At 42.8% G+C, this 15,489-nt stretch overlaps 1 protein-coding gene across 2 annotated transcripts in view; it reads right to left on the bottom strand.

Moving 5' to 3' along the window:
• Positions 1 to 252: 252 nt before the first annotated feature.
• Positions 253 to 15,489, bottom strand: part of LOC139418116 (glutamate receptor 4-like) — a 192,412-nt gene continuing 177,175 nt past the window's right edge. The window contains exons 14-16 of one of the 2 annotated variants that reach the window (XM_071167321.1): positions 10,965 to 11,079; positions 7,056 to 7,193; positions 253 to 2,774 (exon numbers count right to left, since the gene is read on the bottom strand). In XM_071167321.1, coding sequence (XP_071023422.1) covers positions 2,610 to 2,774; positions 7,056 to 7,193; positions 10,965 to 11,079 — 418 coding nt within the window. In that variant the 3' untranslated portion in view covers positions 253 to 2,609. Of the gene's footprint in view, positions 2,775 to 6,812; positions 7,194 to 10,964; positions 11,080 to 15,489 lie in introns of those variants that run through there. The other variant, XM_071167320.1, reaches the window with a different exon arrangement.

Genomic DNA, 15,489 nt, shown 5'->3' with positions numbered 1-15,489 from the left:
TAAAAACGTCATTCATGATTCAGGAATACACCTTTTAAATATAATACTCTCCCCAACAGTTGACAATGTGTAATTGATTGAATTCCAGCCTGTGAGTGGGTTATATCTAAAAAAAATATCTCACAAACACACTCAAGTAAGTTCATGAATTAACACAGATCCCTCTCACACCTGTCCACAATAAAACACAGTGACAAATCCTTTGGATTAACTTTTTACTAAAAAAATGATCAAAATAAAGATGTACAATTGAAACCAAAATAGGATACCATTTGAATTTTACAGACATACGGCAGAACCAAAAAGCATGGCCTGAAATATTTTAGCTGGTTTATTCTCTCAAAGCAACAAGGTCCATCCGGTGTGTGTGTGTGTGTGTGTGTGTGCGTGTGTGTACCAGAAGAGGCTGGTGAGAGAAGCTATAGGAGGACGGGCTGGAATGGAATCAATGGAACAGAGTCAATCATGTGGTTTCCATGTGTTTGATGTGTTTGATACTGTTTCATTGATTCCATTCAGCCATTACAATGAGCCAGTCCTCCTATACCTCCTCTCACCAGCCTCCTCTGTACGTGTCGTGTACACAGTTGCGGATTTAGGTATAGGCGACATGGTTAGCCGCCCAGGGTGGCATCTTGCCATTTGTTTCTATTTGTCTTTGTTATTTCTTTTTTATATTTATGAGTCTTATTTTGTATATATTTTTAAATGTTTTGATTATTTATTTGTGTTACAAATGTCTGAATAAAAATGACAGAGGGGGGCGGAAGTGGAGGTTCATCCAGGCAGCCATACAAGCTACAACCACTACTATGTGTACATGTATGTGGACGTGTATGTGAATGTGTGTAAGGGAAAAAGACAGAGGCAGCAATTGAAAACATTGATAACATTGCACATATTTGTCCGACAACAACAATAGCAGAAACAGGTTTTGGGGGAAAAAAAGTTGAAAATGAAAGAGACAAAAGGATGACACAGTAAAAGTCATTGTCCTATTGCTGCCCACGGGCCTAGAGGTTGCCCTTCCATTGGCCATGTGTTGAAACCTCCACTGCACACTAATAACTTCAATGACAGGAAGTAGACCATAGATTCTTCTACTGAGGATCCACAGTGTTAGGGACCAAGAGGGCCAAAGCTTTGACCATGGCTCAATAATACAAATATTCTTCTTTGTCTTCTTTTTTACTCAATAAATACTGTTTATATGAGCTTTGACTAGTGAAATAATACAGCAATGAGGAAAAAAATGGCATTTCTCATTTCACATTAAAAAAATGCATTATTCTCTCCATACACAATTATCTAAAATATCTATCCACATAAGACGTTCAACGTTCAACAGCCGTGAACATTGAAAAAACATTGAAAAATCAGGAGACGGACAGTCATTTTAAATGTAATTGATCGTTACAAAAAATAGAACAAACGACACAAAAAATATTGTTTGTTTTCTAGTGGAAACGCAAGTAAAGCATTTAAACATAAAATTCGGTCTATCAGCCACTTCTGGTCTATGACTGCACAGTGTGGGGTGTGGCTAGAGGATGGGGGCGATGCTCGAGGATGAGGATGGGACTAATTAACATTCATCGCTGAATATATTAATATGTAGAGAACAGGTATCTAGATGGGCAGAGTTGATACTATGCCCATGGAACATGACGCTCTGAACTGAACGTTGAAGGAATAAAACGCTGTCTCAATGTCTCTCCTTTTTCAACAACGTCGTCTTATCCATTATTGCGATGAATTATTTCTTTAAAGATGGTTACAAAAAGAGAACTGCCCTCTGTCCACTACTGAATCAGCTATTTACATCTGTTGAAAAAGCAAGCATGTTATACAGTCTCTATGTACAGAACATCTTTTTTCTTAAGCTTCGTCTTCACAGAATATACATATTTACTAAATCTTCACAGTTTATTTATCTTATATGTATTATCAATAGAGTTATTGTAGTTTATTAATAATTATAGTTTTTATCTCCATGATGACAACGGGAGACACTCCCCCACATGATGTCAGATATTGATATTCAGTGAGATTGTTGTCTGACAGTTGTTTTTTGAACACTGCTCTCATCTGGTAACAATTGTCCACATTTGGAAAACAATCTTGATTGTAATTCAGTTTGCCAATTCAGTCAGCAACCCAATGATCCACAGTTACACGTTTCAAGTTTTCTGGTCTTCCTTTATTTTTCATTTTTACTTCACTCTCAATTCCTCCTGCTCTTCCTTCGCCAGTGATCGCAATGATAAGTTGGCACAGGGTCTTCAGTGGAACATCTCAGATGCAATCTCCACCTCTGCACCCGAAAATGGCAGCTTGATTACAAATAGCCCTCACTTGGCCACATAGTAAAAATACAGATTGTACTTTTCCACAGAACTCCATCCAAAATGGCCACAGATTCACTACATACTCAAATGGCAAAGTCCCAATTTCTGCTATATTAAAAAAACTTCCACAATGTTAGTTAGTCCCTGTCTGCCCACACACTGGTGGTGGTGTCCGGTTTGGGTGGTGTTTGTCCTGTGTCTTTGTGGTATATGGTGGTTGTGGGTTGGTCATTTTTAAGGCACTTGGAAGGTTTTTGGTTTTCACGGGAGCTCAGAGGAGACCAAGGCCAGGCCGGAGCTCTGGCGGAGTGAGGGGCCCGAGTGGACCGCTTTGGGACAGTCGGGCGTCAGGACGCGCCCATTCTCCCCCACACTGCCTGTGATCGACAGGCGTGCCTTGTTCCTCATGGCCTCCGTGAAGGTCAGCTGGGTAGGGAAAGGGGGGGGGGACAGGAAGAGAAACGGGGATAGAGACAGAGAGAGGGGAAATGGGGGTAGTGAGAAAGAGGAGAGACAAATATAAGAAAAAGAGAGGGTGGGAACAGACAGAGGGAGAGGGGAAGAAAGAGGGGAGAGAGAGAAAGCAAGGGGGACAGGGAGAGAGAGAGAGGGAATAGTGAGAGAAAGAAAAGGGAAGAGAGGGTGGGAACAGACAGAGGGAGAGGGGAAGAAATAGGGGAGAGAGAGAAAGCAAGGGTGACAGGGAGAGAGAGAGAGAGGGGAGAGAGAAAGAAAGCAAGGGGGGCAGGGAGAGAGAGAGAGAGGGAATAGTGAGAGAAAGCAAGGGGGACAGGGAGAGAGAGAGAGGGAATAGTGAGAGAAAGCAAGGGGACAGGGAGAGAGAGAGAGGGAATAGTGAGAGAAAGCAAGGGGACAGGGAGAGAGAGAGAGGGAATAGTGAGAGAAAGAAAAGGGAAGAGAGGGTGGGAACAGACAGAGGGAGAGGGGAAGAAAGAGGGGAGAGAGAGAAAGCAAGGGGGACAGGGAGAGAGAGAGAGGGGAGAGAGAGAGAAAGCAAGGGGGACAGGGAGAGAGAGAGAGGGGGAATAGTGAGAGAAAGCAAGGGGGACAGGGAGAGAGAGAGGGAATAGTGAGAGAAAGCAAGGGAACAGGGAGAGAGAGAGAGGGAATAGTGAGAGAAAGCAAGGGGACAGGGAGAGAGAGAGAGGGAATAGTGAGAGAAAGAAAAGGGAAGAGAGGGTGGGAACAGACAGAGGGAGAGGGGAAGAAATAGGGGAGAGAGAGAAAGCAAGGGGGACAGGGAGAGAGAGAGAAAGGGAATAGTGAGAGAAAGCAAGGGGGACAGGGAGAGAGAGAGAGAGGGAATAGTGAGAGAAAGCAAGGGGGGCAGGGAGAGAGAGAGGGAATAGTGAGAGAAAGCAAGGGGGACAGGGAGAGAGAGAGGGAATAGTGAGAGAAAGAAAGGGGACAGGGAGAGAGAGAGGGAATAGTGAGAGAAAGAAAAGGGAATGAGAGGGTGGGAACAGACAGAGGGAGAGGGGAAGAAAGAGGGGAGAGAGAGAAAGCAAGGGGGACAGGGAGAGAGAGAGAGAGGGGAGAGAGAGAGAAAGCAAGGGGGACAGGGAGAGAGAGAGGGAATAGTGAGAGAAAGCAAGGGGACAGGGAGAGAGAGAGAGAGGGAATAGTGAGAGAAAGCAAGGGGACAGGGGAGAGAGAGAGGGAATAGTGAGAGAAAGAAAAGGGAAGAGAGGGTGGGAACAGACAGAGGGAGAGGGGAAGAAATAGGGGAGAGAGAGATAGCAAGGGGGACAGGGAGAGAGAGAGAGGGAATAGTGAGAGAAAGCAAGGGGGACAGGGAGATAGAGAGAGGGAATAGTGAGAGAAAGCAAGGGGGACAGGGAGAGAGAGAGAGAGAGGGAATAGTGAGAGAAAGAAAAGGGAAGAGAGGGACAGAGAAAAACATGTCAGCTCATCTGGACATACAAAATTACACTAACAATTCTAAGATCAGGAAGCATCATGAAGATGGATAATGTCAGGGATGAATATAGTACAGTAACTACATCTAACGTCACACCACAGAATCACAGGACATCCATCATGGCCATTCAATAAAATCTTATAACACCACTTTATGTGCACATTTGATACAAGACTACCATTGACTACTATGGTTATTAGACATTGGATGATTTATGTGTGGGCGAGGGACGACAGGGCAGCTGGGGGCCTACAGCACCAACAGGAGACACATAACCACGTCAGACACATACTGTAGATCTGCAAGTCAAAAATCATTGGACCCGAGGGAAATATCTCAGAGATCGGAGCTCAAGTCAATACAGAGGGGCAGTTAGTTTCCACTTACTCTAGGCTTTAACACGCCAATAATGTATGGTGTTATATTGCTTTATCTAACTTAACGTGTACTTGGGGCTGGTTTCTCATTAAAACCTGTGGTTCTCCCTTCTTATATTGTCATTTTTAGAAAAGTGGTGTTAGTTTAGCTAAACCTAGGGAATGGCAAAGTGTGTGTGTGTGTGTGTGTGTGTGTGTGTGTGTGTGTGTGTGTGTGGGGGGGGGGGGGGTATTAGACATTTGGGCAGTTAGACATTTTTAGGCCATAGTTAGGTAGCCTACAATATATATATAACCTGTACGCAGATCTTTATAAATGGTAGGATTCATTGTAAATTAAAATCAACATCAACAAGGTGGGCCTGAAACTATTGAAACATTATATCAATGAACAAGTTGGCTCTGAGAATACTGAAACATTTTGTATCAACAAGGCAGCTCTGAGAATATTGTTTGGAATAACGAAGGGGTGGCTCGCACATCTTTCCCCGGGCCAGCTTGTCTCTGATATTATTGTGTTGGCCACACAGTAGTTGCACTGTCTGGGTGATTATTGTATTTCAAAAACAGCCCTACATCCACACTATGGCTAAATAACTGAACAATATTTAATGACGTTTTGCCTGCAAGATTGATCTGTAAGAATTGAATTGAGGAAGATGGACAAGCAAGACTGATAAAGTGAGAGGTGGAAATGCATTGTACCAGAGACAGGTAGGCTACAGATAGGGATGCAGGCAGAGGATGATGATGAAGTAGGCCTACAGCAAGAAGTAAAAATAGTTCTATCAATTATAATTATGTCACTGCATGACAGAACATTTGTTATAGCCTACAATTGTTATTTTATTGTTATTAATCCAAAAACAGGACATGTATTTTGGGGAAATGCTCTAAAAAGAAAGTTGTTCAGTTCTGTTTATGTTCATGCCAATACATGAAACCAAAATTGCACTAGCCTACTTGGTAAATTAACGTAAATATAAATTAGGCCGACAGTTTTCACAGCCTATATTTTAATAACAATAAAATCGCTTTTGAATGGTCACCAAAAAGGAAGGCTTCCCCACCTCCAAATTCCCAATTCAATTAACCCCTGGCTATCAGATTACAATAAGGTTTACAAGGCTGAGTTCAAATACCGTCATCAAATTCAAAGCAATCGGCAATCGGCCTAAACAGCTGACTGGCAAGCTGCCACTGTCTCTGTCCTCTGCTTTCTAAATGTGAGAGAAAAGGGCGCAGGTTGGCAGCTGCTCTCCGAGCGATTCTCCGCATGGTCCTAAAACCAGTCTGACGTTACGATAAACAGCAGTTGCATTTTAAATCAGGATACGAAAGATAATTTGTCTACTTTTTTTGCCTACTTAAAATGTTTGTGCGACTGCCATACCCAACTGATGCCCTTGGTTTAGACAGAGCACTATGGCTATGTGTGATGTTAGCAGGTGCCTGTGTGTGTCATATTCAGGGTTGTGAAATTCCAGAAACTTTCCCAAACAATCAAGGTTGGAGGATTCCTGGAATAAGAAGGAAATAAGCAGAGAGGGGATTTCGAGAAAACCTGAGAATTCCTGGGAAATCTGGGAAACTTTCCCCAAATTCCCAGAAATCCAGGTTGGTGGATTCACGGAGTGATAAGTAAGGATGGAATACACCAACAGGAAATCCTCCAACTGGTATTTCTGGAAAACATGAGAATAATATCCCAAATTCCTAGATTTCCAGAAATCCCGGTTGGGAAATTCCCAGAATCAATGGGGAATAAGCAGGGAGGGATTCCTGCAACCGGGATTTCTCTAAAACGTGGGAATTTTGGAAAAGCTTCCAGAAGTGTGCAACCCTAGTCACAGTCAACAGCAGGAGACATTGTCTGCAGCCAAACAAACCAAACAGACAATAGAAACGGCGGCCATCTTAAAGCCCCCGCCAGGAAGCCAAGAGACAGACGAGTAAGTCACATGACCACAAACGAGCGAATCACAAGGCAGAGGAAGTAAAGGAAGCATTGCCACCAGTTGTACAGTCAATCAGCAGCATGGCAAGCTAGCTAGCGGCCAATAAGTGAGGGTCAACTTACAGTACCACAGGAGGGGGGCCTAGAGGGGTGGGTGGGGGATGGAGGAGGACTTTTCTATACTGGCCTTATATCATAACATCCCCATCACTCCCATCATCGCTCCCATACCCGTCGAAAACCTCACTATACGTGGCTAAGTTGTGGGTGCTTGGGGAAGGGCTGGGGCCGGGGGTGTGGCCAGGACTATAGCCAGGACTGTGACTGGGGTGAGGGCTTGTTCTGGGGCTGGAGCAGCTGGGGCGGGGGCTGCTAGGGGTTAGGTGGTGGGGGAGGTGGTGGTGGTGGTGTTCAGACATCGGTGCCTCCACCTTCATTCGCTTGGCCTCGTTCCGGGACTTGTAGCAGAATTCGATGAGGGCCACCAGCATGGCCAGACCCAGGCCCCCCACAAGGATATAGAAGACCCCCGCCACGTTGCTCAACGACAGGGCCTGGGACGACTTGTCCTGAGGGGTTGGAGGAGAGACACAGGGCAGACAGGAAATCAGAGGCGTGACAGTGGTGGGGTGCCGAGAACACACAAATGAAAACACAGACTCACATACATACTCATACATAAAATACCAGGCAATTATATTACACATTATATTACACATTACAACACAAGTACACAAAGTTAACAAATATAACACACACACACACAGACATACTTTCCAGTCCACCTTCTCTAGCTATGAGCTCTGTGGCTAGGGCTGTAGCTGTTATCATCATGACATTACCATTCAAATCAATCTAAAGCTTGACTATGATGTTTTAGAGCAATTAAAAAGGAAAACAATTATTCTAGTTTGCTAGCTGTCAACAAACTCTCTCGGTCTAAACTCTATAGTAGCTCCCTAGCCCTTGGTTATCTCTGCTTATTGTCATTTTGTAATTAGATGCTGTGGTTTAAAACATCACATTTCTTATCTCCTCTTTTGGAGCAGGTTGGATTCCTGCTCCTAAAGTAGGATGATTTCTTTTCAAAAGGACTATGTTCAGGTTACAGACTTCACTAAACACTGCCTTGTTATGCATCTGATCTGCTGCTGATGGGAATGTGTGTGAGCACATTCTAACAAAACTGGAGAGCTACTTTTTAATTATACTTGACAAGGACTTGTTTTGCCGCTAAGGCGTTTACATGCTTCTTTGTTGAGGCGGGAGTTCACTTTACATGCTTGAGTAGTGGCCAACTGCTATACTTGATATATCCAATCTAGAGTGAGCTGGGATGACTGGCATACTAATCATAAAAAATAATAGGTTTCAAACCTGTTCTACTCATTCTAATTCTATGATACTAATAATCTGCTGGGACATCACAACTGCACAACTTGAATACATTCATTGCTAAGTGCCCTACTAAGTATACACTACTAAGTGTGCACAGATACAGGTGACAACCATATGAATGTGATCCTGCGGGTATCATCATTTCATACACTACCGTTCAAAGGTTTAGGGTCACTTAGAAATGTCCTTGTTTTCCATGAAAACATACATGAAATGAGTTGCAAAATGAATAGGAAATGTAGTCAAGATGTTGACAAGGTTATAAATAATGATTTTTAATTGAAATAATAGTGTCCTTCAAACTTTTCCTTCGTCAAAGAATCCTCTATTTGCAGCAATTACAGCCTTGCAGACCTTCTAGTTGTCAATTTGTTGAGGTAACCTGAAGAGATTTCACCCCATGCTTCCTGAAGCACCTCCCACAAGTTGGATTGGCTTGATGGGCACTTCTTACGGTCAAGCTGCTCCCACAACAGCTCAATAGGGTTGAGATCCGGTGACTGTGCTGGCCACTTCATTATAGACAGAATACCAGCTGACTGCTTCTTCCCTAAATAGTTCTTGAATAGTTTGGAGCTGTGCTTTGGGTCATTATCCTGTTGTAGGAGGAAATTGGCTCCAATTAGGTGCCGTCCACAGGGTATGGCATGTCGTTGCAAAATGGAGTGATAGCTTTCACTCTTCAAAATCACTTTTACCCTGTACAAATCTCCCACTTTACCACCATCAAAGCATCCCCAGACCATCACATTGCCTCCACCATGCTTGGCAGATGGTGTCAAGCACTCCTACAGCATCTTTTAATCTTTTTCTGGGTCTCACAAATGTTGTTCTTTGTGATCCGAACACCTCAAACTTAGATTCGTCTGTCCATAACTATTTCTTCCAATCTTCCTCTGTCCAGTGTCTGTGTTCTTTTGCCCATCTTAATCTTTTGTTTTTATTGGCCAGCCTGGGATATGGCTTTTTCTTTGCAACTCTGCCTAGAAGGCCAACATCCCGGAGTTGCCTCTTCACTGTTGACGTTGAGACTGGTGTTTTGCGGGTACTATTGAATGAATCTGCCAGTTGAGGACTTGTGAGGCGTCTGTTTCTCAAACTAGACACTAATGTACTTGTCCTCTTGCTCAGTTGTGCTCTGGGGCCTCCCACTCCTCTTTCTATTCTGGTTAGAGCCAATTTGCGCTGTTCTGTGAAGGGAGTGGTACACAGCATTGTACGAGACCTTCAGTTTCTTGGCAATTTCTCACATGGAATAGCCTTCATTTCCCAAAACAAGAATAGACTGACTAGTTTCAGAAGAATGTTATTTGTTTCTGGACATTTTGAGCTTGTAATCAAACCCACAAATGCTGTTGCTCCAGATACTCAACTAGTCTAAAGGACAGTTTTTTTGCCTCTTCAATCAGGACAACAGTTTTCAGCTGTGCTAACATAATTGCAAAAGTGTTTTCTAATGATCAATTAGCCTTTTAAAATGATAAACTTGGATTAGCTAACACAACGTGCCATTGGAACACAGGAGTGATGGTTGCTGATAATGGGCCTCTTAGATATTCCATAAAAAAATCTGCCATTTCTAGCTACAATAGTCATTTACAACATTAACAATGTCTACACTGTATTTCTGATCAAAAATGACATTTCTAAGTGACCCCAAAATGTTGAATGGTAGAGGACAGTACATTGCTGTGCTGCTTACCACTGAATTGTGAGCATGCCTTCTAGTGTGATCTGTTGTATCCCTCAGGCTACGCTTTAAGTCTCTCTGTCCTAGTTTTGTGCGTGTGTGTCAGCAAGCCTGCCTGTCTGCCTGTCTGCCTGCCTCCCTATCTGCTTGCCTACCTACCTATCTCTCAGTAAACCTCTGTCTGCCTTTCTACCTGCCTACCTACCTGTCTGCCTTTCTACCCGTCTACCTGTCTTCCTATCTGTCTGTCTGCGATGGGTGGGGTTCATCAGTGTGACAGAACAGTCAGTGAGGAGGTGTGGTCCCAGGACTTGCAGGAGACTGACCTTACTTCCTGAGGCCGTGGGTCCACACTCGCCCTTATCGTACCACCATTTGTTTTTCAGCTTGTCTAAGACGCCTGATTCACTCAGTTTCAACACGGCTAGGTTTACCGGCGTTCTTCAAAACCGCACGTGTGAGGTCGAGGGGTCGGGGAAGGGTCAGGGGGGAGGGGGAAATAACATAAATAACATCATAGGACATGTTATTTTATGTTATTCAGTCAGAAACCTAAAGAGCCCATTCAGAGCACTTAACATTTGGAAGTGACGGAGACAGGAGCCCCATTTGTTTACATGTCTCTATGCTCGTGGTCGAGGAGGGGGCGCCTGAGGGGCTGAGCGCTACAGACATATACATGGGGCCCCCGCTTCATCGCTTTCTGGAACGGGCACATACTGCTGGGGCCTATCTCACAACAACCAATCGAAGGCCATTACTGTGAAGCCTCAACTATTGGCTGGATTTTGTACCAGGTCAACAATTACCAAACAAACATGTATTTAAAATGTATTTATCCGTTAATTAACTAGGAAAGTCACAATGAGATGTACATCTCTTTTTCAAGTGAGCACGAAAGTTATCAAAGGACAACTTCATGTTTTGGCATAAGATACGTTGTGTATGACATGCACAATGTAGTGTTTAGTGGGAGTACACAATAGGGCGGTGACTGTGACTTCAAAAAAGTGAAGTGTCTTCAAAAACGTTTCACTTAAGCTTTAGATTATGAATAGGTGAACAATAACATCTATCAATAGAGCATATCTGTGGTTTGACAGTAATCACTTTCCACTCTACAATATGTGCCACTGTGGTGCGTCACAACGCCACTGCGGGCCACAGGATGGGTGTCGCCCCGGCAGATGCCCCCGTTACCACGGCAACAGTTTTACCCAATCGGCATGGGGCTGACACACGGGTGGCTAACCTTCTCGCCACCTCCGCCGCTGCCACACTCTCCCTTGTCGTACCACCACTTGTTTTTCAATTTGTCCAACAGGCCTTGTTCATTCAGTTTTAACACTGCCAGGTTAACTGCGCTTCTTGAAAATGATAAAACATATTTGGGTGAGTGAAGGTGAGTCAATAGCATCCAATTGGGGATAGGAGGGGGAAGGGTGGGATTGTAAAGGGGGCACAAGGGTGGAAATAGGGGTGTGTTAATGATCTATCTGTAACAATAAACCCTCCCTCTATACACAGGGGGCAAAGCCTAACTTCCACTTAAGTCATACATTTTCACTTAGTCATGCAGTGATGTCAATGGGAGAAGTTATATTTTGACTTGAGTGGAAATTTGTATTTGCCCCACAGATTGGACCCTTATACACAGAACGGACAATCCTCAAGTTGGAACTTGGTTCACTTCAGTTTGAGCCAAGGAAACTAAATTACAGCATGTCCATTTTTCCCTTGTGGCCACTGACCAGAATGTATTTTGTCTTTCTTCACACAACCTGATTGATAGTTAGACTCCATTACACATTTTGTGCATCCAAAATGGTGCATATATTGACCAGGGCCCATAGGGAAATGATTGTGTAGTAACGTCATGTTATATATACTGTATATTTTGATTCAGAGGAGTAAAACTTGCATCAAGAGAGATTTGTCCACGTGCATTCAGTGCCTTTCAGCTCGACTTTGCAGTAATATCAAGCACACACCATAAATGAGAGAGACAGAAATGTAACTGATAGCAACATTAGTAAAATAACTATTTCAGTAAAAGCTGATGAGAAGAGAAGAAAAATATAATTAAACATCTAACCCTTTTAGAGACACTTTAGGGTTAATGCCGTGGGAAATTGCAGCCTTGTCTGACATTATAGCTGCTTTGCATGCTGATTGGTGGGTTTCCATGGTGACCAGGAGAAGTGACTGACAGAAGATGATGGGCACGTTTCTCTGCCCATGCGTTACTGACACATGCCAGATCTGACAATGTCTGGATAGGTATTTTACGTATCAGCTAACAACATCCCATGTTATAGCAATTTGTCAGTTGATGACACAGTCGAGGATGTGGCATGCAACCAATGGTTGATGCATGCCACATCTGAGCAGGGGAAAGCAACCGATAATAATGCTGAAAAAAATGGACTCCATCGGGAACTACCATGATCTGTCAGTGACTCCTCTTGCAGAAAACAGTGGGTAAATCCTGCACCAGTTGTTGTTTGCATTGCAAACTCATGTTGTTCCATTCTAGAGAAGCACAGTCAGTGGAATTTACAGACAGGTAAGGGTTGATGTTGGATTGTGGAAAAATAGTGTGTGTGCGTGCATGCGTCTGTGTGTCTTGCAATGCGAACGTCCAGCCCACCTCAGGATTCGCCACTTTCCAGTAATTATTTTCTTGTTTTTGTGGGGTGTTAATTCACTTGTCACATAATTGTTGCTGGATCAAATTATTTAAAAAGAAAAGCAATGCACATTCCAACTCTTGCTTGTGCAAAACACATGTTCCTGTTGATTGTACAATTGCACAAACGTCTGTTATGACCACTCAAACACTTACCAGTGCTGTAGTTCAGTCAACAAGTATGGAGTATCCTACTCCACTATGCAACTGGTACATTTATCAGAACGGTGTTCTTGACATTTTACCAATTTTCACGACCGTTGCTAGTGTGTTTATAAGCACTTTGTAGCAACTGCTGATGTAAAAAGGGCTTTATAAAATAAACATCATTGATTGATTGATTGAGACAGAATGCTCTGTAGGCCCTATCTAGGGTCAGGTGGTCAACAACATAGATCTATAGTTAGTTTACATACTGCACTGAGGTGCTCCTCTCTACAGTTTACATGTGATCATGGCTATTTGTTCCATTTTCCATGTATTAAAGGATATATGGTAAACCAGAAGCAGTATTCACTAATAGATAGTCTGAGCATTATAGTATAGGCTGAGATAACTTGCTAAGGGGTGCTTGTTTGCTTTTATCATTTGCAGTGTCTTTTCCCTCCCAAAAATAACATTATCTCACTCATTCTAAAAAAACTTTGAAAATGCAAGTTCACTTTTATCAGTCCTTTCGCAATGGATTCATGAAAATGTGGCCAGTACACACAGGAACACACACACACACTAGTTTTGGCAAAGTGAAACTAACTCCCTGTGGTGACTGGGATGTTTTTTTTTTAGGCAAGTCTGTAAATTCCACTGTGTATAAAGCAGCTCTAGTCTAGCCAAGTCAGACAGGACTGATCATTGACATGGCTCGCATTCACATCACTTATATTCCACTATCTGATATGACATTCACATGACTTACAGTTGAAGTCGAAAGTTTACATTACACTTAGGTTGGAGTCATTAAAACTAATTTTTTAACTTCTCCACAAATTTCTTGTTAACAAACTATAGTTTTGGCATGTTGGTTAGGACATCTACTTTGTGCATGACAAGTAATTTTCCAACAGTTGTTTACAGACAGATTATTTCACTTATAATTCACTGTATCACAAATCCAGTGGGTCAGAAGTTTACATACACTAAGTTGACTGTGCCTTTAACAGCTTGGAAAATTCCAGAAAATGTCATCATGGCTTTAGAAACTTCTGATAGGCTAATTGACATCATTTGAGTCAATTGTAGGTGTACCTGTGGATGTATTTCAAGGCCTACCTTCAAACTCAGTACCTCTTTGCTTGACATTATGGGAAATCAAAAGAAATCAGCCAAGACCCCAGAAAAAAATTGTAGACCTCCACAAGTCTGGTTCATCCTTGGGAGCAATTTCCAAACGCCTGAATGTACCACGTTTATCTGTACAAACAATAGTACGCAAGTACAGTATAAACACCATGGGACCACTCAGCCTTCATACCGCTCAGGAAGGAGACGCGTTCTGTCTCCTAGAGATTAACGTACTTTAGTGCAAAAAGTGCAAATCAATCCCAGAACAACAGCAAAAGACCTTATGAAGATGCTGGAGGAAACAGGTACAAAAGTATCTATATCAACAGTAAAACAAGTCCTATATCGACATAACCTGAAAGGCTGCTCAGCAAGGCAGAAGACACTGCTCCAAAACCGCCATAAAAAAGCCAGACTACGGTTTGCAACTGCACATGGGGACAAAGGTTGTACTTTTTGGAGAAATGTCCTCTGGTCTGATGAAACAAAAATAGAACTGTTTGGCCATAATGACCATCGTTATGTTTGGAGAAAAATAGGGAGGCTTGCAACCCAAAGAACACCATCCCAACCGTGAAGTACGGGGGTGGCAGCATCATGTTGTTGGGGTGCTTTGCTGCAGGAGGGACTGGTGCACTTCACAAAATAGATGAGATCATGAGGTAGGAAAATTATGTGGATATATTGAATCAACATCTCAAAACATCAGTCAGGAAGTTAAAGCTTGGTCGCAAATGGGTCTTCGAAATGGACAATTACCCAAGCATACTTCCAAAGTTGTGGCAAAATGGCTTAAGGACAACAAAGTCAAGGTATTGGAGGGCCGTCACAAAGCCCTGACCTCAATCCCATAGAACATTTGTGGGCAGAACTGAAAACGCGTGTGCGAGCAAGGAGGCCTACAAACCTGACTCAGTTACACCAGCTCTGTCAGGAGGAATGGGCCAAAATTCACCCAACTTATTGTGGGAAGCTTATGGAAGGCTACCCAAAATGTTTGACCCAAGTTAAACAATTTAAAGGCATTGCTACCAAATGCTAATTGAGTGTATGTAAACGTTTGACCAACAGGGAATGTGATGAAAGAAATAAAAGCTGAAATAAATCATTCTCTCTACTATTATTCTGACATTTCACATTCTTAAAATAAAGTGGTGATCCTAACTGACCTAAGACAGGGAATTTTTACTAGGATTAAGTGTCAGGAATTGTGAAAAACAGAGTTTAAATGTATTTGGCTAAGGTGTATATAAACTTCCGACTTCAACTGTATATCCGACCATCTCATTTGACATTCACTATGTCTACGTCCCAAATAGCACTCTTTTCCCTAATTAGTGCAGTTTGGTTCGCAACATTCCGTTAACCTTGCCAAAATTCCCCAGGTTTTCCAGAAATCCCAGTTCGGGATATTCCCGGATTCAGAAGGGAATAAGCAGAAAATCCAGGAATTTGGAGAAAGTTGCCAGTATTTTGCAACATTGGTCATAGTAATATATTAGAGTAATATTTGAACTTATCTAGGGCCTTTCAACACACTGTTTCAACTCCCACTGGCACACCAACACAAAGCAGCACAAACATTACCTGACACCGAAGAAGTAGAGCTGCAACAAAAACAACTGTTGCCATGACCACATGCACACCAAACACAAATGTAAAAGCCACTACCTTAACCTTCATGATCACTATGCATGAAAAAAAAATCCAACCCAAATAAGTGTTACAAAAGCGTTATTATACATGTTCAGGCAGCACGCCAGGGAAGGTGGAATAACATAACAACACGCACAGCTTGGACATATTG

This window comes from Oncorhynchus clarkii, chromosome 10 (genome assembly GCF_045791955.1).
Source record: "Oncorhynchus clarkii lewisi isolate Uvic-CL-2024 chromosome 10, UVic_Ocla_1.0, whole genome shotgun sequence".
Taxonomy (NCBI): domain Eukaryota; kingdom Metazoa; phylum Chordata; class Actinopteri; order Salmoniformes; family Salmonidae; genus Oncorhynchus; species Oncorhynchus clarkii.
This window is presented reverse-complemented; position numbering and strand designations above follow the sequence as displayed.